At 50.3% G+C, this 25,638-nt stretch overlaps 1 protein-coding gene across 1 annotated transcript in view; it reads left to right on the forward strand.

The window, feature by feature from the left end:
- The first annotated feature begins 2,294 nt into the window (after positions 1–2,294).
- ALPK3 (alpha kinase 3) overlaps positions 2,295–25,638 on the forward strand; it is a 54,773-nt gene continuing 31,429 nt past the window's right edge. The window contains exons 1-5 of the mRNA XM_057721596.1: positions 2,295–2,437; positions 7,664–7,702; positions 11,252–11,373; positions 21,582–21,699; positions 22,283–23,522. Coding sequence (XP_057577579.1) covers positions 2,295–2,437; positions 7,664–7,702; positions 11,252–11,373; positions 21,582–21,699; positions 22,283–23,522 — 1,662 coding nt within the window. The remainder of the gene's footprint in view (positions 2,438–7,663; positions 7,703–11,251; positions 11,374–21,581; positions 21,700–22,282; positions 23,523–25,638) is intronic.

Here is a 25,638-nt window from a genome sequence, read left to right on the forward strand (position 1 = left end):
AGTCTATTTGTGAGCACCTATGCAATTTTCTTTCTTTTTTTAAAAATATTTATTTGGTTGCACTGGGTCTTAGTTATGGCATGCGGGTCCTTAGTTGCAAGGATGCATGTGGGATCTCGTTCTCTGACCAGGGATCGTTCCCCTGCATTGGGAACGCAGAGTATTAACCACTGTGCCACCTGGGAAGTCCCAAGCACCTATGCAATTTTCAAAATCCTTCTTCAGCTTTACTTTCTTCCCTGTAAAACTGTTCTTACCAAATCCCCAGGCAGAAATAGCCACTCTTTCTTCTATACTTTGTGCTCCCCTATACACAGCTTTATAATTGTACATCTCACTTTGCACTGTATTTTGCTTATGTTCCTGTCTCTCCTATCAGACCGTAAGATTGTTGAAGGCACAGATTCTGTGACCCTTGCCTCTAGCACTGTGCTCTAGCCTGATACACGGGCATTCACTTAAACAAATGAACCAAAATTCTAAGGAGGTTTTCAAATATGTTAAGGACTGTCCTGTAGACAACTGAAGAGATTTTAATATGCTTACCTCCAGAAAGCCAAGAACAAGGAGGAAGGGGGGAATGTGGTTAAATTCGGCAAATTCGGGCTTATTAGAAGAAAAGGTTTAGTATTGGTTGGGACTCTTAGATTCCACTCATAGAAGCCTAACTTGAATTAGCTTGAGCAAAGGGAGAACTTTTTTGGGTACAGATTCCAGGAAATGGTTGAACCACCAACCTGTAGGAAGGCCACGGATAAAGCTGGATCTCAGGTACACTTGCAACAAGGCACCTGAAAGCCATTGGGACTCCATGCCCCTTGCCTTTGCTTTTCTCTGTGTCAGCTTCCTTCTTCTTCATTGCAGAGTGGCCTCCTCCACACAGCAAGAAACATGGCTGCTAGACGCTGGACCTTGCAGCTCACAGCTTTCCACCACAGAGGGACAGGTTTTCTGGTCTTTCCAATTGCAATTTCTTTCCAATTCCTGTTGAAAACATTTTGGTGAAGAACCTTGCTTGGCACAGCTTGGGTCTGATGCTTACTTCTGTAGTTGGGAGATGGGTACCATGAATAGACTGGCTTGAGTCAGAAGGGAGGGTGCGGGGAGTGGTGGGGGAGGGAACACGTAGGATCAAGGCAGTTGCCATTGGAACCACCCAGTGAAAGTGAAGGAAGAGCCATTTCCAAAAGGAGTAGGGATGTGAGAACAGAGGGGTTGTACTCCTTTGCTCCAACTTTCTAATGATTGTAACCATTCAGCTCCAGGTACTTTCTGGATGCTCTCAAAGGTGTAGAAGAAGAAAGGGTGTGTAAACAGACTGTGGTCACTCCCAATATTTACAACCAGGTTTAGACAGTGCTTAAAATTTTGCTCTCAGAAATTGTTGAATGATTAAATTGTTTTTCTGGGCATTAGGGCTCAACCCATTTCCCCATCAAGTGCTGGGAAAAGAAGCCTGAACAGGGTGGAGAAGGAGGTTCAATTATTCTAGGAGTATTTACGGAACCCCTAATCTATGCTAGATAATGGAGAAGAACATTCTGAGGAGATCTGGCTTCCTCGGAACTGAGGTCACGTGAAGGTATGTGGGTTTGGGTTTGTCTACGTGCTGGGTGAACAGCCACTGGCAAGGCCGGGGTCAGTCAGGGCTGCTGCCAGGAGGAGGGGCAGGTCCCTGGCTTCCCAGTCTCCCTCTGGATCCCGGGTTCCGAACAGCTTTTCGCCGCCCCCCAGCCCCCCACCGGCTTCTTCGGCGTTTCAGGACTTTGCCTCCTCGCACACCCCACGCAGCTCCTTGGACACTTCTGCACCTTCTACTTGGCAAAGGCGGAAGAGCCCGAGCGTCCACACCTGCCAAACGGGGCGCGAGCAGGGAAGGAAGGATGGCAGGAAGCTTGGGTCCTAGGGACCCGCTGAGGGGCATATGGACGGTCTCAGTGTCAACCACCGCAGCCCCCTTTCCCCTGTGGCTCGGGGACGCCTCCCCGGGCCCCCGGGCCCCCGGCCCCGACGCCGGGGCGGCTGCGGGCGCGGAGGCTGCGCTCCACACACGTCGAGCGGTCGGCCGAGGGAAGGAGCCGCGGATCCGGAGTCGGCCCCTCGGGCAGGGCCTGGCGGGGCCGGCGAGCCCCCCTCCCCCCGGCGCCTCGGAGGCCGCGCTGGCCGGGCCGGGGGAGGGACAGCAGCAGGTGACGACGGCCGGCCGGGCCCGGGGCTATAAATAGGGGCGCGCGTCAGCCGCGGGCGGGAGCGGCGGCCGGCGGCCGGGAGCGCGGGCAGGGGCCGGCAGCAGCATGGGGTCGCGGAGGGCCCCCGGCCACGGCTGGGGCTCGGGCGGGCGGGCCGGGGCGGGGGGCGGCGGCGAGGACGACGGGCCCGTGTGGATCCCCAGCCCCGCCAGCCGCAGCTACCTGCTCAGCGTGCGGCCCGAGACCAGGTGAGTCGCGCCCTGGGGGCCGGGCCGGGGCGGCGCGTCGGGCGGGCGGAGGCGGCGAGCCAGGCCTTCGGATGCGCCCCCCGCGCGCCGGCCCGAGGCACCGCCCGGCCTCTGGAGGCCCGAGGCCAGGGGACATGGTCAAGGCGGATCGGCCCTCACGGCCCCTCGCGGCTCCCCTGACCGCTCATGGACAGTGGGCCTCAAGCCTTCGGCAGCGCGAGGCTCTGGGGACGAGGAAGGCCCTACTTTGGGGTGATTTCACAGGGGCCTGAAGGGGCCTTTGTCTCCCCTACCTCACTCCCGCCCCTCAGCACCCTCACCCCAGGCTCAGCTACTCCCTGGCCTCGGATTCCACAGCTCGCGATAAGGAAAGCCAGAGAGGCTGACATTCCTGCTGGCTGGAAGGGAGGGGGAGAACATTCTCGGGGGTGGGCAGGGGGAAGGGGGAGGTGGGGGGGGGGCGCTAGGGGCACTGCCCTGAGGGGGCTGCTTAGCTCGGGATTCACCAGGAAGAAATAAACCATGCAAAGAAGGTTCTTCCTCTGGGCCTGGGACTTTGGTCTTTCCAGGGATCTAGGTGGGGGCTGGTGAGGTAAAGGGGTGGCTGGAGGTGCTGGTGGGCCCTGCCTGAAGATTCAGAGCTTGTGGCTCTGAGGAAGCCAATTGCCCTGCCTAGTTTGGGGGAATGGGATGCCAAGGGAAGGGCCTGAACTGTTGAGCCCTTTACTCCTCTTCCAAGAGTTAAACAGGTGTGGGTGCTTTGTTTTAGGAGCTAGGCTACCCACAGGTGTAAAGACTTGCAGACAATAGAGAGGCATTTTGGCACTCAAAGGCACACAGACGCACAAGGACACGTGCATTACCATGGAGATGGACACTTCCTGTTCCCTCTGGGCAGCTTCGTTTCTCTCCAACTCTGGAGTCTATTCCAAAGGGAATTGTGATGGTTGGCTGTTGGGTTAGTGGTTGTGTCACAGCCCCAGAACTTGGCTTATCATAGGTTATACAGAAAACAGCCACCCCTCTGAGAAGCTGTCTGGAAACCTCTTGTCCTCTGTTCTTAAAACAGCATAAAAACAGACATCAAGGACATTCAGGAAAAGTCCCAGGCACTTCCTCGTGGATTGGCTGAGTTCTGTTGACCTTGGAGTTGGAAAAGTTCAAATGTAATCGGAACCGGTTTCTGCATAAAACTCGTCAAATGGTGTCACATGTCTGGGGCAGGGCTGAGGGCTGGTGTTAGTGACTAAGTCAGACTCACAAGGCCCCTGGCTGCCAGGAAAAAAATGCCCCTTCCTCCTAACCACTGGCTCTATGGAAAAACTGGAATGAAATTTGTGTATTCCAGTCCATGGTGAAGCCGCCTGTAGGAGCCTCATAATTGTCTCACACTTGTCACAGTGATTTGTCTGGGCTTTGCCTCCTGTGTCTGGCCTTTGTCAATACCAGCAGAACAAGTAGAAGAACAAAGTAGGGCCCTTCTCGGAGTCAGCGTTGGGGTGGCTTGAAAACCAGGCAGAATTGGGAGAGCAGGGGATCTGGGCTGTTAGGAAAAAGACTGAAGAGTGGACACATGTCCACTCTCCAGCTGCCGCCTGAGCAGTTGTACGGCAGATACAATTGCACATCTAATGAGCACGGAGCAGTGTGTCAGCCTGAGACCTGCAGGTGGGTTATAAGTGCCTGGCTTAAGTCCCTAAGGGAGAATGTTCTTAAATGGAGACTCTTTTCATCAAGTGTTTGGAGGGGCAGGGCAGGGGCAGTGGGAGAGGGTTTTCTAGCCCAGGTGGGCTGTGGTTTTGCCCCTGCCACCTGGCCACAGACCCCCTCCCCCACCTCCCCTGTGCCGCTGCACCCCCGCCCTCCGCCCCAGATTCTGAGGGACAAGGAAGGCCAGGTTTCTCTCACCCCTGGAAATGCTCTGGCCAGAGCAGGGAGACTGTGAAGGTGAATGGGGCTGTGTTGCGGACTTGGGCTGGGGTGTGTGTGGGGGGGTGCAGTTCACAGCTCTCTGTCAAGGCCTGACTCTTGTGTTAGAGCAGGCAACCGTATAGTCTTCTGTCTCTCAGAGCAAGCTGACTGCCTGTGGGGATGGGAAGAGGGCCCCTTGAGGACTTTGCCAACTAACCCTGGCTCCAGCCTAGATGAGCCCTGACTATCCCAGAATTCTGACTGAGAGACAAGTTCTGTCCCACTCACTCCTGACTTCAGCATTTTCTGGGTCTGCCTCAATACAGATATGTCATGGAGCTTGTGAATCATCATTCTCATGGGCTTTTGGGAGGATGGGGAGCCCCTGGCAGCTGATGGACAGCTGGGCTCGGAGCCAGGCCGCCAGAAGCCTTGGCCTGGGTCTAGAACCTGTCTTCCTGTGCATACCTTTCCTTCCTCCAACCCTGGAGGGATTTCCAGTCCATAGTCAGCTCAAGGATATTTCCAATACCCACTGGGGTCAGAGGTCAAATATGAAGGTAATCCCCCCAAACTGTAGGCCCTACCTCCTATGGCATCCAGCCTCTAGGCCCTTACCCCTGTAGGAAGGTGGGGCCTGGGTAAGCTAGAGGAGGTTAAGGAACCAGTTGGGTGTATGTGGTTATAACTAACTTGCTTCGGAGGGACACTTAGAAGTTCTAGAAATCTCTGCCCCCTCATTTCTTGGACGCCTTGGTCCGAGTGGGCTCAGAGGAGCAGCAGAGCCTATGATATCTGCTATAGCTTTGTGACACCTCTTCCATTCTGCTTGGGTCAGGTAGGTTGTCTGGGGCTTTCAGGGAAACGGAGGAATCAGGCCAGGACTTTCCGAGATTGTTTTATTTCCAGAATATATGAAAGACAGGAAGAATGGGAGGCCCCAGCTTACAGGGTCAGTCCTGGTACCCCTTCCGCTGCCACCCCTCTGCCCCCAGGCCTACTTTTCTCCTTTATGAAGAGACCTTTCCTGCCTGGGCCCTGAATTTCCATTCTATGAAATGAAGTTATCATTAAGAACTCTTTTAGGGCTTTTTTTCTTTTTTAGGGTTTTATACCCCAGCCTTTGATGCCTCTGATTCTGACCCCCTCACAGCCAGTAAATGGGGAGTTCCCTTCCTGAGTGAGAGCCCTGAGCCTACCTCTGGCCCAGTCAGCAGGGCACAGGCACCTTCTGCAGACAAGATGCCTCCACTGCCGAGGACTCCTCCTGCCATGGCTAATTATGTTAAGGGTGAGGCCTAGAGAAAGCAGGATGATGGGACCAGGGAGCAGAGCATCACGACCAGCCCTAGAGAGAGCCAGGGAGGGGTCACTATCACAGCTCAGTCCCTTGACCACTTGCAGGTGGAACCTGTCATTTTCTGTCTGAATTAGAGAGCTGATTCTCTCCCTGTCCTTCCCAAGGAAGAAATCCAGACCCAACAAAGGAGAAATCTCTCCATTCTGAGGAGAAAGGCAAATGAAGTTCATGGTCAGGAAAGGATGGCATTGGCCAGTGCCTTGAAACCATGAGAGGTCTCCCCTTTTGGCCTCCAGAGGATTTTTAAAGCTGTGAGCAAAGGCAGCTGCGTTCTGGAGCATCAGCTCTCTCTGAGGGACAGGACACTTCCGGTTTGAAAGATGTACTTGCCTTTCCTCCCTACCTCCTCTTCCCTCTTTCTCTCTTTTGTCCATAAACAGCGGTTGAAGACCCACTGTATGCCTAGCACTGTGCTAAGAGCTACAGAAGCTACAAAAAGAGCTAGGTTTGAAGGCTGGGTGGGCAGGATTTAAATGAGCAGAAGGCAAGAGGGAGGGCTTTCCAAGCAGTGAGGACAAAAGTGGAGTCTCAGAGGCCAGGAATGGACCTGTCCATGCCAGTTAGGGGACAGGTCTGGTTACAGTGGAATCTGAGTGTTGGGAAGTAGAGAACCATGTGTGAGGGGGTGTGAGTCGGTGAGGGAGGGCCTTACGTGCCCAGTCAAGGAGTTGAGACTCAATATAATACACAGTGGGGGGTGGGGGGTTATACCTTTTTTTTTTTTTTTCCAGAGAAATGGTGTGATATGAGGGGTGAAGGAGAAGGGGATTGTGGTGCTTATCCAACATGGAGTCACGAGGGTCTAAATCAGAACACAGCAGCAGGAATAGAGAAAAAAGGAGAAAGAAGGGCCTAAAATTATTGGCTAATTGGACTTGGGAGAAAGAGAGAGGAGTCCAAAATGGCAGATCTAAAGCTTCGGAGTTTGGGAGAGTGCTGGCGGTATTCACAAACCCTGGAGCACTGGAGTAGAAGCCATGTTTTGGAGCAGAGGATGAGTTTGGTTATTTTGGTTATAAAGATGCAGGCTGTCTGTGGTTAGAGATGCAGACTGAGAGTTCCACTGAGCAGACTGGGCTGCTGGCCATGAAGGGAGAGCTATTCTCACGGTGGGGACAACTGAAGGGAGTGAGTATGGTTGGAGTAGCCAACCACTCAGAGGGCTGTGGGAGATAGTGGTGCTAGACTCCACTGGAGATATTTGTGTTTAGAAAAGTGGACGCAGAGGCAAAAGTTGGCCCATATCCAGTGGGCTGGATCTCCACGAAGGGGCAGCTCTGTGTGAGTCCTCATCCACAGTGGCCTACACAGCCCCTAGCTGGTGTCCACTTTCAGCTGCCCCGGGGTCAGGAGGGATGATCAGGGCCTCTAAGCGTAACGGGCCTTGTGCTGGTCTGACCGAGCTGGGTACCTCCTGGCTCCTGCTGAATTAACCGCTTTTACTCCTCTTCTTCACTCTCCCAGCTGGTTTGCCTTGCGTGGCCTCTTTAACCGTACTTTAACATATTAATGGGTGTTCTCCAAGCCACCTGTCTCCTTCCCAGCCTGTGAGGGGACTTCCAGGAACGGGGGCTCTTCTCCCCCAAAAGGCTGAGGGTTGAAGCAAGAGCTGTCCCCAGGCTGCTGTGCTGTGGAGTGGGGAAGCTGTAAGTGATTCAAGGACCTGGGACACACCTTTCTCAAAGCTCAGCCCCAAGGGGCCTCCTTCCTGCCTAACCATTTCCCTGGACTCTGCCACATTTAATGAGCTCTTGGTTTCAGATACACTGGTGTCCGGTGGTGAGGCCACTTGCTAACTGGAGCAGGCCAACTAAGACAGCTGGTCCCTTTTAATAGAAAGGCCCTTGGGCCCCGGATGGTGGCCGATTAATACTTTGCCGACTGTTGTTGATTTCGCCTCCTCCTCCTCTCCTTGCTTTTTTGGCCTAATGATTCCATTTGCTGTTTTTGCTTAGCTTATCAAGCAACCGGTTGTCTCACCCCAGCTCTGGAAGGTAAACGCACCATTGCATTACATTTCTCTGACTGCTTTTTCTCTTGGGCCTGGGCATTGAGGGGCCTCTGGGTGACTGCTTGTGCACTAACCAGGCTGCATGGGGTGAGGGGAGGGTGGAGGGTGGTTGGGGAGGGTGTGAGAGGGCACTCTCGTGAGCATGGGTCTCACAGGGGCCAGAGTTGATGCTTGCATGGGTCACCTGAAAGGGGTGCTGAGATCCAGAAATAGGCAAGGGTTCCCAAGATGTCTGCAGCTGTATCTCTGTGCCCCTGGGAAAGGCACCATGGGACCAGAAACAGAGAACTGCCAGTCATGTGACCGATTTCTCCCCGATCCTAGGTTTTCATGGTTTTTGTAACCACATATCTAGGTTTGATCCCTTATTGTCTATCTTCTAACCATGGCAACTTCCTTAATTTTTTTTTTTCTCAGTCCCTTAAGTTCTCCTTCTATCATCTCTTTCTCTGAATTTCCCTCTCCTTTGGCTCCTCTCCACTCCCTGCAGACTGTGAACTCTGTAAGGTCAGGGAATACTATGTTAGTGTGTTCCTGCATTAACTTGTTCTCTGAATCTGCTTCAGAGACAGAGCAGGGCCTGAGCAGGCCCACGGTGGGGGTTTTCCTATTGGATGACTGTCCTCTTGCCTCCTGAGCTGGGGACAGCTCTCCAAAATGGGAACATTTCCTGGCTACTTCCCACCCCTTGGGCCTCATCCCAGACTCTAGTAGGTTTGGGGAGGAGTTGGCTACAGTTTCTTTACACAGAGAAAGATTTCTGCATAGCTAACTTGTTTCTGAATAGCTCATAATGTCTGCAGGCATGATTAGTACCCACCACGTACTTTTCCTGTGATAGGCAAGAATACTGAGGGACCTTTGTTCTGGGTGGCTCACAGTCTGGAGGGGTAGAAGAGAGGGTATCACAACTAATTCAAAGTGGAGTGTGGTGAGTGCCCAAAGAGAGAGGGTCTTGGAAGTTTACTTAAAGCAAGGTAAATAACCAAACCTAAGGGCAGGTTTAGGTTCCTTTGAACATGTTGAAAACGAGTGGTGATGCTAGTGTTCTATAGAGACACATGATAAGGCTGTGATATGCTTATGAAGTCACAGAGTTGGAAGGACCTGGAGGTGTCAGAGTGGGACCAGACCATTTCCAAATGTATGGACTTCCTGGCTTTTCAGGGGACTGGAAGCAGCAGACTCAGAGTCCATCCCACATCTGAGTGGTTTGGAAAATGGGAACAGAAAGTGGATGACATTCAGTACAATATGATAGTATATGCAGTGACTCTCCCTGTCCCCCCAAATGTACCCCAGATCCACTCTCCTAGAGGGCATTCTCCTACCTATACTTTTCAGCAGTTACTTATGATTTTTCAATATAAACATTTTTTATATTATAGTTAGGACCTAGTCTGGAAAGTTTGAGAAGATAAGCATTCTTTCTTATTCAAGAAAAGTAATGAAATAATATAACTGCCTGTTGTTGAATATCTAGCATGAGCACTTGTCTCTGCAAATTTGCTTAAAGCATAATTTCCCTGTTTTTCTCACTTAGCTCATTTTCATAGACTTGCCCAAGCAGCTTCATGCCTAAGAGCCTAAGCTGAATATGAGATCCAGGCTCATGTTCATGAGTAGGGTACAATTCAACTTATGTAGGGAGGACATAATTAGGGATATTTCGAATTAGTTGCAAAATCGTAGAAGTCTGATAACTTTTGGCATGGATGTTTCCTCTAGAGACTGTTGGTTGGGATTTGGTATTCCCCAAAGTCAGAAATTGCTGTTAGTATGAGAGCAGCAAGAAATGTTTTCAGATGTTGTAATTCCTGAGTGTCAGGGAGTTGATAGTCTCGGTCCTGAAAGACCGCCTATTTTTGAGTGGATTAAACAGGAAAGGAAAGGATAGTGAACTCTTACAACAGTACGTTGTAAGAAAGCACTTCTTGCAACTGTCTACTAAGTTACTTAAGTTCCAGGTGAGAGTTATGGCAGCCTTAACTGTAGTCCCAACTCAGTCGTTCAGGTATGTGAATGATTGGGGTCCTCTTTCTGGGTGGTCTTTGTGGGGGAGGACTCCTGTCAATGCCCCAAAGGCCCAGGCATCTGCATTCCTGTACAGAAACCACAGCTGGACCCCCCCCCACTCCCGAAGTCTTACTTGATTCCAGACATTCTTCCTGGGATGCAACCTTTCTCCTCAAACTCAAGTCAAGAATGATATCCACAGAGATGATAAATTGACTGTGGATGCCCTCCCCACAAAGTAGGGTTGTAGCTCCTGTTTGCTTGTGTTCCCACAGACTCGCACCTGCCCCTGGTGGAGAGGTCACGGGCAGACACACACTGCCCACGGGTGACCACCCCCCCTCTGAGGCACAGAGAAAGGCAGGCTTGAATGACTTGTCTTTCCCCCAACACAGATCCTCCTGCTGCTCTTCACGTCACCCCTCACAGTCCTCCCTGCTGCTCACAAGAGGGTGTGTGAATTGAGAGGGGGAGGGGGGCTGGGCACAGCTTGTGCACCACACAACCTGGCTATGTGGTTACACGTCACGCCTAGGGATGCATTGTGTCTCTGCTGGCCCATGAAAGGGTTTGGCATGGTGGTTTGCTCGTGTGTGCAGGCAGGAGAGGATTGTGAATGCTGAGCAGTGCTGGTGAGTCTGTGCTGGACTCAGTGAGCCCACGAATGCCCCTGAGTTCTGGGAGATGGACGATCACGAGGGAACTAAAAGCCCTGGCTTTTGCAGTGGTGGATCTGTTTGTGATTTGGCGGTTCTGCTGGTTGGTCCTGGAGCTGCCAGCCATGTATTCACTTGAGCATGTGGTATCCCAGGGGGAGCAAGGGAGCCATGGCTGACTTTCCACTGGAGGTCCATAGCCCTATTTAGGGTCAGATCATTTGAGTCTTTCTTTTCTGATACTCCTAGGAACTAGAGGCCACCACTGAGTCTAGACCCCCTGGCATTGGCCAGCTTATTCTTTGTATACCGTGGGTCTATGCTCACAAGTGCAGGGGCCTTTCTTCTGAGCCTAAGCTTTAGGAGAGGCCCTTGAGCTCCTAGGACCTATATATCCTTGGGGTTGGCCAGCTTTTCCCTCTGTGACATGAATGGAGGCCCTGCTGTGCTGGGTCTCCATCTCTGAGGCTGGGCCTGTCCATCTGTGTGCCTCCCCCATGCACGAGCTTCCCTGGAGATGAAAGGTGGCGTGTGAAGCAAGGCCCCCCAGTAAGAATGGAATGGGGATGCCAGGACTGGTGATCTGGCATGCTCAGGAGCCTGGTCCATGGTCAGATGCTGCCTGTTGTAATGGGTCTGGGTCAGGGTCCCATTCAGCCCATTGGTAGTATCCCTGCTCCCAACTTGGCCAAGAGGCCGAGGCTCCCTTGAAGAAAGACTTGCCCAGGTGCTGGAGCCATGGCCATGAGATGACGGATGGACGTGGTAAGATTTAAGCTGCCTTGGACAACACCAGGCTGTGGCATAGTGTGGTGGAGATGGGAGAAAGGCTGCTCTGAATAGTTCTTTGCCTTTCCTAGGAGCACCTTCTGCTCCATCATTGCTCAGCTAACAGAGGAGACCCAGCCACTATTTGAGACCACGCTCAAGTCCCGGGCTGTGTCCGAGGACAGCGACGTCAGATTCACCTGCATCGTCACAGGTAATGAGGCCACCTGTATGACCCGTGCCAGGGCTGCTGCACAGGCCAGGGTCCAAGGGGGCTGTGGGGACAGACATAGAGGGGGGTTGGCTGTGTGCATAGAACTGCAAGTTGACATTTGTCTTCTTAGCTTTCTTTCCAGTTTAATTTCCCTGTGTGGGCTGGGGTCCCTTTCTCCTCCCATTCTGGAGCTGCATATACACCCTGCTCTTCTTCAAAACCTGTCTTCCGTAAAGGTTCCTCACCCTCAGGCATACATACACTACGGATGAATCTTATTCCAAAGAAAGAAGCTCTCCAGTGAAAAGAGGTTTTCAAGCCATCTCCTCAAATATCCCCATTTTACAGTTGAGTAGTTTGAGACTTGGGAGTCTCAAGCCTGAGAAACAGTATTGTATAGGGATTCTGACGCAGATCCTGGAGACAGAATGCCTGGCTTGGAATGCTGGTTTGTCCCCTTTCCAATTATGTGATACTGAGCAGCTCATCTGCAAAGTGGGGACAAAAATAGTATGAATACATGCAAAGCATTTGGAATAATACCTGGCGTACAGTCAGTACTAGATAAGTGTCAGAAAGGAAACTATCATTATGTGCATTTCACTGAGCTCCATGGTGGAATTTGAAGCAATAATTTGGTGGGATAGGAAGCAGAGGGATACTCCTTGGAAAGGGAGGATAAAGGGGTAAGGGTACTGGGAGGCTGGCTCTGGGCATTGCCCCCCCACCAGACCTCCCAGCAACGGCTCCCATTGCACTAACCTGACCTGATTCAGGGCCTGTAGGACACTCCGATGGGTACCAACCTTTCCCAGCTCTGCAGCCACCAGGTCAAGGTTCCCTCCGAGAGCCCATTTTTTCAGTAAATGAAGGGCATTGACGGTTTCCAGTTGTGACATGCCCTGATTCTGGGGAACTTGTCTGCCCAGGCCAGCTAAACAGCTTCTCTGGGATTTGGTTCCCCTGGGCAGTTTCCACCTTGCCCAGAACCCTCTGTGCTCCAAGCTGAGAACACTTCCGAGGGATGCAGAGATGCACCTGCATCCCTTACCTTTGTACAGCATAACATATTTTGCAACACTATCTGTTTCTATTGTTGTCAAATTCTTACAAAACCCTGTGAAGTCAGTGCTATTATTAGTCAAATTTTACAGGGAAGGAAAGTAGAATAGGTTAGGTGACTTGCCAAAGCCCACAAAACTGGTGAAGAGATGCTGTTTTTGCTCTCTGCAGCATCTGATGCTGCTTGCTTAGGCCTGCATCTGCTATGTTACTGTGGCACTAACCATTTTCTAGAAAAACTCAGCTCTTTCACAACTCCATGCTGTTACATTTGTTATTTTCCCTATATAGAAAGTCCTTAATCCTTTTTAAAGAAAATTAATTTTTATTTCATCAAATTAATACATTGCAAGTAGTTTAAGACTTCAAATTATACTAAAATGCATATATCAAAATACAGCAGTTCACCCCTCCTGTCACTCTGTCTTCCCAGAAGCAACTGTAATGCTGAGTTATATGTAAATACTGCTAACTGTTGAGTCTTCCAAGTTTAAATGCTATCTAGTCTTCCTGTTATGGGAGATAGGGAATTAGCTCTCTTTACCATCATTTTCTCTGCTTCCCCTCACTTATCTTCTCAATAGAGTTAGATCATAATTTTTGCTTAAATCAGTATTTACTGTTTACCTTATTATGCATATGCAATATTTTTCATAACTGAACATTGTTGTATACTATGATATATTTCTTCTGTTTTTCCTAAAGTTAGTGCTTTCTTTAATTTGTCATTTAATTAGCTTTTTGGTGTCTATGACTAATTTTTCTTATACTTTCTAATAACGTTTTATTTTTTTTATTTTTAAAAAAGATTTTATTTATTTATTTCTATTTTTGGCCATGCCGTGTGGCTTGTGGGATCTTAATTCCCTGATCAGGGATCAAACCCATGCCCTCGGCAGTGAAAGTGCAGAGTCCTAACCACTGGACAACCAGGGAATTCCCTCTAATAGCCTTTTAAAATAACTTTGAGGAAGATCAATGCCATCAGTACCCTATCATCAGTTACTTTCATTAGCGACATCCCCATTCTTTTATGTGAACTGGTGGCCTTTTAGGCCTAACACACAGCTGTTATACTGGGTCTTCCCTTTGCCTTTCTCCTGGGTTTGACTCAGTTTCCTGGATCTCATGTCTCCCTTTTTCTTGGTTTACTCTCTGGCTTTATTGAGCTACATCCTCCAGTGGCTTCATCAGGTCCCAGAGATGGTACAGCAGCAGGAGGCATTATGATGACAAGCTCTCAGCCTGTCTCTCCTTTGAGTCCTTCTGCTCCAGGATGACTTAGTTGCTCTCTGCATCTGGTACTCAGTTGTCATCCCAGGATCTCCCTTCCTCATCATCCTGCAGATTCCCTTTGCCTCTCCTGTAATGGCTTTCTTGTTTACTTGTCTTCCGCATTTGTCTCCTTCTTGATTTACATTCTTGTTGTGGTAGCTTCCTCGGAGGAATACATGGTAAGTTAATGTTAGACAACTTGTATCTGAAAATGCCTTTTTTTCCCCGCTTTACTCTTGATGGAGAGTTTGGCTAGGTATAGTATTCTAAGTTGAAAATAATTTTCCTTCAGAATTTTGAAAACATTTCTGCATTGCCTTCTTGCTTACAGTGTTACTGTTCAGAGCACGAAGACAGTTTGGTTCCTAATTCTGTGCATGAGACCAGTTTTTCTCTCTGGAAGCTTTTAAGAGTGTTTTGATATTTCATAATGATGTATCTTGATACGGGTGTCTTCATCCAGGGGCGTGCTTGGATGCTTTCAGTCTGGAAACTGATGGCCTTTAGTTCTGAGAAATTTGAGATTATTTTGATGTTGATTTCTTCCTCATGCTTTCTCTGTTCTTTCTTTCTAGAACTCCTGTTACATGCATATCTGCTCCCCTGGACTCATCCTCTTATTTTCTTATCTTTTCCTCCCTTTCATCTATTTGTCTTTTTGTTCCTTCTGAGATTTCCTCAGTGTTATCTTTCAGCTTTTCTATTGGTTTTTTAATTTCTAAGAGCTCTTTTTTTAATGCTTTTCTAAAACATCCTGTTCTTTTCATGAACGTAATATTTTCTCCTAATTCTCTGAGACTAGTAATGATAGTTTTCTAAAAGTTTCCTGCATAGGTTGTGTTTCTTCCAATTTGCTTTTTTTCTGTTTCATTGTTTTGGTCATTAATCCCCTATTTATAGGCTTTCCTCAGCTATCTAGGAATCTTTGGTTGTCAGATAATGATTAAGAGTAAGGGACTGAAAAGCTGATTGAAAGTTCTGAGCAACTAGGAAGGGCCTGAAACTTTGGGTCTTCACTCTAGGGTGATATGGTTACCACTAGAGTTGGGAACTGACAAAGTAAGTTTCTTTAGTTCCTTCCTCTTGGACTAGACAGGTTCCCTAGTGAGTATTCTTCTAGTGTCTTGCCTGAGTTTTCTGAAAGCTATGCAGATTAGAGGGTTGGGTGGGCTCTCAGCATAAAGCGTTTATTTTATAGGTATGTTTTTCCATAGAATATTCATGCCCTCCACATGCTGGCCTACCCTCAGAGCAAACGTTTACCTTTCCATAGATATTGAACCTCACCTTTGGAAGTGTTGGGGGAGGAGCAGTCAGTTACCCAGTGGTATGGAGTGGGTGAGGGGATCCAGAGATCTGATTGTTTTCCACACCTCTTTTAACTTCTTCTTCTTTCCCTTTACCCCCAGTTCCAGAGGTATATGGTTGCTAGTTCCTAGGCCCTTTGGGGATTTTTCTGGTGTTCAAAGGGTACTTTCAGTTTCTCAGTTTAGGGTTAAGCTGTCTTGGGTCTGCTAAGTCAGTTTCTACTTGTCCATCGGCTTTCCAGCTTTCAAAATGGTGTTCCTGTCTCTCTCCTTGCATATTCTCCCCTTTTTTAAATAAAAAAAAAAATCTCATTAGTGTAGCTTACTGGGTTTGGATGAGAGAGTGAAAAGATGGTATGCTCATGCTGCCTTTTTACCTAGAAACCTGGCAAATTCCTTCTCATCTTTTAAGGCCCAGCTCAAACAGCTCATCCTCCAGGGGATCATCTCCAGCATTTCCACAGAGAACTCTTGCTCTTGCACAGTACAGCTTCTTGACTCATACATCTCTCTCCTCAGTGAGACTGTGAGATCTGGGGGATGGAGCACACACCTGACACATCATGCCTCTGGAGCACAGAGAAGGCGTTCTGTACATATTTGCCAGTACGACTGTGGTGACCCTGACTGGGCACATGACAAAATCAGTGTCTTTCCCACTTTCCGCATTGCCTGTTCATTGCAGCTGCAGCTTTGATGCCTTGACTACAGCAGCTGCTGCGGAGGGCTCCCTCCTCTCCTCCTTTCATTCTGTCCTTTGTAGCCACGGACTCTGAGAGCAACGTGCTGAAGCCGACATGAGTCTGACTTACAGGGTCGTGGGGTATTTTATTGAATATCCCCAGTGCCGTGATGGGAGTAAGCTTTTCCCTGTCTCAAGCCCAACTCAAAGGAACCAACTTTTATCCCCTCAATTGCCATGATACCCATGTCTCAAGATGACCAGCCAAGGCCGTGGTCTTCTGCTCAGGAGCACCTGCCATGATGAGATCTACAGCTCTGCCCAGGCTGTAAGACTTCCGGGGCTCTAGTGTCTCTAACATCCATACCTTCGTCCACTGTCGTACCGAGTTCCCTCCTTCCCCCTCCTCAGCCCCACAGATATCAAAAATCTCAGGTTACCTGAGTTTTATGTAGCAAGTTAGGGAAGAAGTCTCTGTGGTCACCACAGTGCAGGGTAAGTAAGCCTTTCCCAGTTAACAAGGAGAAAAGGTAGACTGTAAGAGAGGGGCCGGGGGTGGGGGGTGGGGGTGGAGGTGGAGGGAAACGGCTATGCAGAAAGATCAGAGAACAAAGGAAACAGGGCTAGAAATTGGGTCTTCCCCCCACCCCCGTCTGGAATGGAGGATGGTGGATGGATGAGTGGCTGAGACTGGCCTTCCTGTGAGACAGCGGTGGGGTGGTGATTCTGCCTCGTCCCATGGAGACAGAGTGACCCCACTCACCTCTCTTCTTCCTACCCTGCTGGTAGCATTCCTTAAATGAGGTTGTGATGAGTCAGCCTAAGCAGGGCCCTGCCAGCAGTAGGTGATGCTTTTGTGGTGGGTCAGAACCTAGTCCAGGTGAGGAAGAAGAGTCTGTGCCAGTGCCCCTGCTGGCTGAGCTCTGAGGGATGTCCTCTGGAACTTGGAGAAGTGGTGTGTGACCCTGGACTCCTCCCCTCTCAGAGTCGGCGTATGGGGGACAGCGGGCCTTGACTGGGCCTTCTGGCTCTTGTCTCCCCCAGGGGCCCCTCTGGCCAGAGTGCTACTGTCCTTCTTGAGAGTGCCCATCTCCGTCCAGCATGGGGGCCCCTTCCCCCACTCTCCTCAACTCTGTTGTAGATTCTGTTAGCCTGTGTGTGTGTATGTGTGTGTGTGTGTGGCCAACTGGACAGAGGGCCTTAGCCTTTAGACAGAACCAAGTTCCTGAAGAAACTCTTTTTAGAGAAGTAAGTCTGAGATAATGACTGCTGGGGGCAGAAACTTACATATTAGTCTCAGAATCCCCAGTGGAAAGAGCAGTGGACTAAGGAAAAGGAAACCAGGGGTTTTGTCGTGTGCCAGCTGCGTGACCCTGAGTAAGTTCCTTGGTTTCTCGGAGTCTCGTCTTCCTTTTGTGTAAAACAGGGATGCAAACACCTGCCTTGCTTGTTTTGTAGAAGAGAGGGATTTGAATTTTGGCTCTTCTGTGTACCAGCTGGATGACTTTGGGCAGGAGACTCGATTTCCTCTTCCTTAAATTGAGGGTTAATAGCAGTACGTTCCTCCTAGGATTTCTGAGAGGATTAGATGAGATAATACAGGAAAAATGTGCAGCTCAGTATCTAGCATGTAGTAACTCTTCAATAAATGTTCACAACTGTTTTCAAAGAATTGTTATGAGGACCAAATGAAACCCTGTATTTGAAAGCTCTTTGAAAACTCTACATTTGCATTCATCGTTATTCTTCCCCTGAATCTGAGCTTCTCCAGGCTGGGAATGGTTAAGATGAGGCTCCAAGTCTCTGAGCTGAGTTCTGGATTCAGGCATGCTGACTGCGGAGCAGAGCTGTCAGGCTCGGACGGGGAAGAGGGAAGGCGACAGGCTTCAGGACTGCTGTGGGCTCTCCTGGCCAGGGCCGAGTGTGTGTGTGTGTGTGTGTGTGTGTGTGTGTGTGTGTGTGCATGCACGCACGTGCCAGCCTGTGGGCATATACGTGGGCACGTGTGTGTGCAGCTGGGAGTGAAGGACCTCCCTTGCTTTTGTGTGTTTCAGAATACAGTTCATATTACCCAGGGGACAAAGGAATGTTTTCTCCCCAAATAAAGTTGTTTCCAGAACCCACTGTTACCTGGAGCCCTAAGCTGTCAGGTTGGCCCCCACCGAGTGAAGAGGCACCAAAAAGTGGCATGGGGGCTGAAGCCTCAGGCTTGTGGCTGCAGGGTCCATTCAGTTTTCCCCTTCTGCCCCATCTCTGCCCTCTCACTACAGCCTGATTGGACTCAGATGCCCTGGAGGCTGAGGCCCAAGTGGGCAGATCACGGGGCAGGGAGACTCTGAGCTGGGCCCTTGTAGGGATGAGATCACCCCACGGGATAGTGAGGACACGCATGGTGATGTAACCAGGGGCTTTAGCTCACAGTGGAAACATGGGGCTCGCTTTACAGTCAGGGCTGCCCAGAGTCTGTTCCTGGCCGACCCAGCTGCAGCCTCGCCTCCCTTGCTCCCTGCTCCTGTACACGGTTCCCCAGTGTGCCCTCTGCTTTCCACCCCACGCATGACTGTTGTGGTTCCTTTGTCAGGCATGCCCTTCCCACTCACCTCTTGTTAGTTTGCTCACTCATTCCCTTACTCATTTACTCACTCATCCAGCAGATTTTTATTAAGTAACTACTCTGTGCCAGGCACTGTCTTAGGTGGTAGGGATATAGAAGTGAAGGAGAGATGATTCTGACTCACATGGAACGTAAGTCTAGGAGGGGAGACAGACAAGGGAATAGTCAGTTACAGTATCGTGATTAGTGCTGTGAAAGGGAAGTACAGGCACTGAACCCACACTTTCTGAAATTCTACCCATCCCCTCACAGCCATTTCAAATGCCACTCATGCCGTAAATCCTTTCCTGATTCCCCAGCCAGAGGTGCTTGTTCCTTTCTCTGTACCCTGAGCCCTTAGTGCATTGCTTCATTCATTCACCTATAAATATTTAGTGAGTGTTGATTCCATACCAGGCACTATTCTAGGAACTGGGGACATAGCATGAATAACACAGACAAGTCACGGAGCTGTTCTTTCCCTGGGAATTGGAGACCATGGATGTAAACTAACAACCTCATCAGAGTATAATGTATCAGGCAGCCATGCATTCTATGAAGAAAAAGAAACATAGTAAGAGGGCTAAGAATTGCCAGGGAGAGAGTGGATGTTTCACACAGGGTGGTAGGGAAGGCCTCTCCAAGGAGGTAATGTGCAGACAGAGGCCGGAGGAGTCAGGATGTGATGCTCACCTGATGCTAGCGGCCAGCCAGCAGGGCCATGTGGCTGGGCTGCTGCGAGCAAGGCAGAGAGTGAGAAGAGTGAGGCCAGTGTGCTAATGCTGCCCAGATCATGAGGGCCTTAATGACACGGGAGCTCCTGGGGTGTTTTGAGCAGAGGCGTGCTATCACTTGACTTTATTTACTTCATCTTCAAAGGCTCACTGTAGCTGCTGTGCTGAGAATGGGCTGAAGAGAGGCCAGGATGGAAGTAGTGAGATCAGCAAGGAGGTTGTTGCAGAAATTGAGGTGTAAGATAATGATGGACCAGGTTGGTGGCAAGGAATGGCAAGAAGTGATCAGATTCTGGATATATTCTGGAGGGAGGGCCCATAGAATCTTCTGATGTAGTGGACATGAGGAAAGAAAAGAATAAGGGATTGCCTCCAGGTTTGGGGCCCGAGCCAAGTTAGAAGGATGAAGTTGCCGTTTACTGAGATGTGTGGGACTTGGCTTGGAGAGGGGAATAAGGAGCTTGGCTTGGGACTTGTTAAGTTTGATACCTATTACACCTCCAAGTGGAGATGTCAGATGCACAGTCAGAAATAAGAACCAGAAGTTCAAGGGAGGTCTGGGCTAGAGATACAAATTTGGGAGTCAGGAAGATACAGCTACTTAAAGGCCCCAGGACAGGATTAGATCCCCTAGGTTATATGGATAGAGAATGGAAAATGGTTCTGAGTCCTGATCCCTGGCGCATCTAACATTTACAGGCCTAGGTGGTGAGGCGGGGGCGGTGGGCGGGGGGGGGGGGGGGGGGGGTGGGCGGTGGATGAAAAAGATTAGGAAAAGTGGCCAGTGGAGTAGGAAAGGCACTCAGAAGGTGTGGAATCCAGGAGCAAGCAAGGAAAAGGTCTCAAGAAGAGAAGGTCAATGCTGATAGATTGCATAGATGAAGCTTAAGAATCGCTAGTGGATTTCGTGATGTGTGAGTCATGGGTGACCTTGACAAGAGCAATTCGGTTGCAGCGGTGGGTACAAAAGCCTGATTGGAGTAGACAGAGTGAAGACAGTGAGTATAGACAACTCTGTCAAAGAATTTCTCTGTAAAGGACAGAACAGAAAAATGGGGGCAGGAGCTAGGGGAGGATGTGGGGTCAAAGAAAGTTATTTTAAAAGAAGGGAGATAGTACAGAGGCTTATTCTGCTGGGAAAGATGTAAGAGAGGAAAAGCTTGATGATTCAGGAGAGGAGGAATGGTTGTTGGAGAGATGTCCTTGATGTGGCAAGAGGAGATAGGATCCAATGAGGGTGGCTTTAGATAGGCGTGGGGGCAGTTTATCCATGCACAGTAGGGAAGGCAGAGCATGTGTGTCCAGATGCAGGTGCATCCCTACCTTGTGTGGAGACCTGTCTTATCTTTTCTACTGTACAATCAATTCCCTGAGAACAGAGAACTGTCTTTCAAGCTTGTATATCTTCATAACCTTTGCTTGGCAGTCAGCACACACCTAACATAGATGTATTTAAGGGAATATATGTTAGGAGCCTTTAATTTCTAATAGACATTGCAAATTAATTGGACTCAGCTTAAGAAACAAAGCAGAATTCATTGGTAAGGCTTAGATGGGCTTCTTACGGAATTGACAAGTAGGAGTGTAGCTGTGCCCAGGCAAGGAATGGAGCCAGTATTTGGAAGGATATTGGGACTCTGTCTCCTTTTTCTTATTCTATCCTGAGCATCAACTTCATTTTCCATCTTGCTGTGGACAAGCTTTGTCTGCTTCTCTGTCCATGTGGCGGAATATGGCTGTACCCCTTCCAAGTTATTTCCAGACACTAGGGTAGACTGTCTCGAGGTTCCAATTCTCAAATACTAGGTCAAAGAATTGGATTAGATTAGCTGATTGTGTGTCCATTACTGGACCAATCAGCCAAGTGGCCAGGGGGCAGGGACATGTGATTCTCACAGTTGGAAGCTCTCTTTGTGAATAGGGCTGGAAGTCCAGAGAGGAGGGACTGGGAAAACATCTCAGTTTCACAGCTGTGAATGGGTGGGAAGGTAGGTGTGGATGGGTGGATAAGTGGATGACAAATGGATGGATGGATGGATGGATGGATGGATGGATGGATGGGTGGATGAATGAATAGGTGGATGGATGGATGGAGGGATGTTTTAGCTGTGTCATCAAATAATACTAACAGCTCAGGAACCTGAAATGAAAGAAGGAGGGCTCTTGGCAGCGGTCTTGATGTTTGGGGAGAGACCTCTGAGGACAGAGCTATTATTACAGTTGAGGATGTAGAACAGGCCACTGAAGAAAGGAAGCTTATTACTACCAGCCAAAGCTTTCTGGAAACTCCTTGTTTCCCTTCTTACCAGAAACTAGGAAGTTTCTCCTCTATATTTGCCTTCCAGCTGCTGAAGGGGAACAGTTTTTGGCTTTGACAGGGCCTAGCTTCTAAAAATAATCTGATCCATATGATAGCCCTCTTCTTCCTGCAAGCCCGAGGCAGGTGGGCCAGTCCAGTCTCTTCAGGTGGTCTGGAGAAGCCATGCATCTTATTCTCTCCTCCCACAATTTTGGAACTGGTCTCCCTGCAACCCCATCTCCTGCTTCCTTCTTAGGATACCCAGAGCCAGAGGTGACCTGGTACAAGGATGACACAGAGCTGGACCGCTACTGTGGCTTGCCAAAATACGAGATCACTCATCAGGGCAACCGCCACACACTGCAACTCTACAGGTGAGGGAGAGGGGCCTGTTCTGCTCTCTCTGCCCTCCTGAAGGTCCTATGGCCCAAGTCTGCCTCAGAAATAGGGTCAGCTGGGTGAAGATGCCCAGGCGGGATCTGTGGTTGCAAGCGGGGTTTTGCTGCTGAGTTGAACCACCTGGTGAAGTGTGTCTGCCTGCCAGTGTCTGGGATCTCCTAAGGCCAGGGTGGGAGTATTTCTGACAGCCAGAGAGCTGAGCGCACCCAGAGGAGGTCCTGACCCATAGAAACATTTTCCATGAGGTCAGCTGCCAAAAAAAGCTCCTGTGTCATCCTTACTTCACAAGGGGCTGTGTGTGTCACCTGCTTCTGAAGGGAGTGCTACTGGGCCCCAGGTCTAATCCCTCCTGGAACAGCATGACCTTGGTCGGCTCCCACCCTCTGGCCAGCCTCAGTTTCCTCAGCTGTAGTGGGGAGTGTCGCAGGTGGTGCTGTTGGAGGTGGGGCGCGGCACGTGAAGCAGGGCTGGCAGGGGTGGGGCAGGACACTGCTCTGGGGGGGTTCTGGCTGCAGGGAGTGGGGACTCTCACCTCCCATCTCATGCTCCTGCCCCTAGGTGTCGAGAAGAAGATGCCGCCATCTACCAGGCCTCTGCCCGGAATGCCAAGGGCATTGTGTCCTGCTCAGGGGTCTTGGAGGTGGGCACCATGACTGAGTACAAGATCCACCAGCGCTGGTTTGCCAAGCTGAAGCGCAAGGCTGCAGCAAAGATGCGTGAGATCGAACAGAGCTGGAAGCACGGGAAGGAGGCCGTGGGAGAGGTGGACACCCTGCGCAAGCTCAGCCCCGACCGTTTCCAGCGAAAGCGGCGGCTGAGCGGAGCTGAGGTGCCAGTCCCCTCGGCCCCCACCCGGGAGGTTGAGGAAGGGACCCCAGTGGCTTGGCAGGAGGGAGAGACGGAGCCTGGTCAGCACTCAGGTTTGGGCCTGATCAACAGTTTTGCTTCTGGAGAAGTGACCACCAACGGGGAGGCTACCCCTGAGAACGGGGAGGACGGAGAGCATGGCCTGTTGACATACATCTGTGAGGCCATGGAGCTGGGGCCTCAGAGAGCCCCTAAAAAGGAGTCTGGGGCCAAGAAGAAAAAGAAAGACGAGGAACCTAAGCAAGGTGTGCGAAAGCCAGAGGTAGAGAGGGCAGCTCGAAGCCACCGTTCCTCTGAAAACTATGTGCCTGGTTCAGAAAAGCCTGACTCCTGTGGGACACAGGGGCCCATGAACGTGCAGCAGGTTCAGGCCTGGCCCAGAGGCAGGGCTGCACGGGGACCTGGGTCCTCTGGAGCAGATGGCACCAGGAAGGCAGCCTCTGCTGCGGGCACTCAAGCCCAGGCCCAGAAGGCCCCTGCCCCAGCCCCTGTCCCAGGCCCGCACCAGGAAGTGTATTTCTCCCTGAAGGACATGTATCCGGAGAGCAACCGGGCCCATAAGCCTCAGGGACAGGAGGAGGCCCAGACCCCCGGGGGCAGGACACCTGGAGAGATGCCCTCAGGGAAGTTACCCAGCGAAGCTAGAGATGAGAGGGGCCCTGCTGCCGATGGCCCGCCCACACCCTCAGCCCCCCAGCAGACTAGGCCCTTCAACAGGAAGAGATTTGCCCCTCCAAAACCCAAAGGGGAGCCCACCGCCAGCAGCAAGCCTGATTCTTCCCCGAGTCAAGGTCCAGAACCCGGGGCTCAAAGCTCAGGGAAGGCCCCGCCTCAGGCCTCTGCCCAAGTACCCACACCCCCCGCCCGGCGGAGACACAGCACCCGGGATAGCCCCCTGCAGGGGCAAGCAGGCCACAGGACTCCAGGAAAGGTACGTGTGGGTGCTGGGTGCCTGGACGCCGCTCAGGGAAGCTGACCTCATGGAAACTGTTGTTGCAACAGCTGGGCAGCCAGTGAGCCGTGGGATATTTATAGAAGGGGGTGGGGTGGGGCCGAGTGCTAGCCAGGAGCAGGGGACCACAGGCCTGGCCCTTGCCCCAGGCAGTCCCCAGATGCCAGGCATGTGGGCAGCACAGCCTAACTGTGACCATCTCTTCTGACAGCATAGACGTTCACTGCCAAGGGGACTGTGTCCCAGAGGAGGGCGGAGGAAGAGAATGTTCTTTGGGGAGGAAAAAGAAAGGGGAGACTGAGGAGCGGTCTATAATGTGCAGTGGGTCTTCATCTAGATGCTTATTTGAAGATTTAAAAAATATCCAATGTCCAGAAAATTCTGACTTAATCTGGGTTTTTATCTACTGTTTCAGAGTCAGGTATACCTATGTGCAAATCTGACTATCCTTATCATAGTGTGATCTTGGGCAAGTCATAAGACTGTAATAAAAATAATGCCTACTTCTTAGGGCTCTTGTGAGAATCAGAGTGCTTGGCACAGGGCCTGGTGCACGTTAAGAACGAAATAAATGGCAATAGTTTTAAGACATTACTGTGGTGGGAGGTAGAGGCAAACTGTCCTATTAGAGAACAGGAGTGCTGGCATTTTCTAGGGATCAGGTAGCCAACAGAGCAAAGAGGTTTTTGTGTGGAGACCAGGGGAGGGGGGAATCTCCTCTTCAAAGAAAGAGACAGATGGGTGACAGCATTAAGGAGTTTGATGGGAGGGGCAGGTGAAGAGGGAAGGGAGGAGCGGCATTGAGAGGATTAACAGAAGGGAAACAGTTTGTCCCCTTTGGTCAGTGTTTCATGTTTCAGGGGGCAGAGGGCAGGCAGTATTTCACAGGAGTTTAGAGAGAAGGCGTGTTTTCTAGTGGAGCAGAAAGAGTTTCAAGGCTCGGGGTGGGTTGGATAAAATAGATGGGGATATTCTTATACTAAGAAATTACTGGTTCCTTGTCTGAAATTCAAATTTAACTGGGTGTCCTGTATTTCTCTTTGCTAAATCTGGCAACCCTAAGTGGAGACAGCATTTTGGCGGGAACTAAGTTGAAGTTGTTTCTTGTGGCAGAGGAAGCAGGAGCGTGGGTCCCAGGGAACAAGAGGAGCAGCTGAAAGCAATGTTTCACAGGGGTTAAAGCAGAAGACAGATGGCTTCTTGGAACAGTGAAGGGAAACACATGAGGGACAAGCTGCTGCAGTACCTCCTGGAGGGCAGTGGGAAAAGGATGCTTCGTGGAGAACAGGAGGGGGCTGCCTTTCCCACAGAGAGAACTTTCATGGGGGCAGGAGGGAGAGACCAGTTTCAAGGGTGATCAGGGGAGATGGTTTTATTTCAGTGGGTGCTGAGGTTCATCTGTGGCGACAGTAGTTTAGTGGTCTTGGGAGTGGGGTGAACCTCAAACCAAACTCTCTGAATCTGTTCATGACTCTCAGCCCCTCACGCTTGGTCTCAGGAGATTTCAGCAGCTGGACTGGTGAGTTCCTAGTGGCCCGAATGGGGCCACTCCACATGCCTAACAGCCCACAGGCTGGACAGCAGGGTATACTGTAGGGATGGCCCTCATGGGCCACTAGGGAGCACATTTGGGAAGAGATCAGGCTGGCAGCCAAGTCTGTGAGTGAATCTGGCTTCTCCGCCCACAGCGGTGGGGAATCCTACAGCCAGAATGGCTGCATCCTCCTGGCAAGGCCCTCCTTGCCTCTCACAGGTGGGACGAACGGGCTGGGGCAGCACAGGCACAGGAGAGGCTGTCTGCAGAGGCTCTGCTGTTCCTGCAAAGAGCTTGTGTGGCTTTATTTTTTTTTTGAATACCAAAAAAAATTGTGACATGTCATACATGTATCATGTATGTGTATCATGTATAATGATCGTACATGTGAAAAATGCATTTAATTAACAGCTATATGTATTTTTGAAGCTGTTGCTTTTTAGTAGCTGACTTTGGTTTTTCATATTCTCATTCTACCAAATCTTTTAAAAAAATCTTATTTTTTGATTATTTGATGAAAGAAATACATGGCCATAGTAAAAAATATGGGGGAAAACTCTA

Source organism: Hippopotamus amphibius, chromosome 2, assembly GCF_030028045.1.
Source record: "Hippopotamus amphibius kiboko isolate mHipAmp2 chromosome 2, mHipAmp2.hap2, whole genome shotgun sequence".
Classification (NCBI taxonomy): domain Eukaryota; kingdom Metazoa; phylum Chordata; class Mammalia; order Artiodactyla; family Hippopotamidae; genus Hippopotamus; species Hippopotamus amphibius.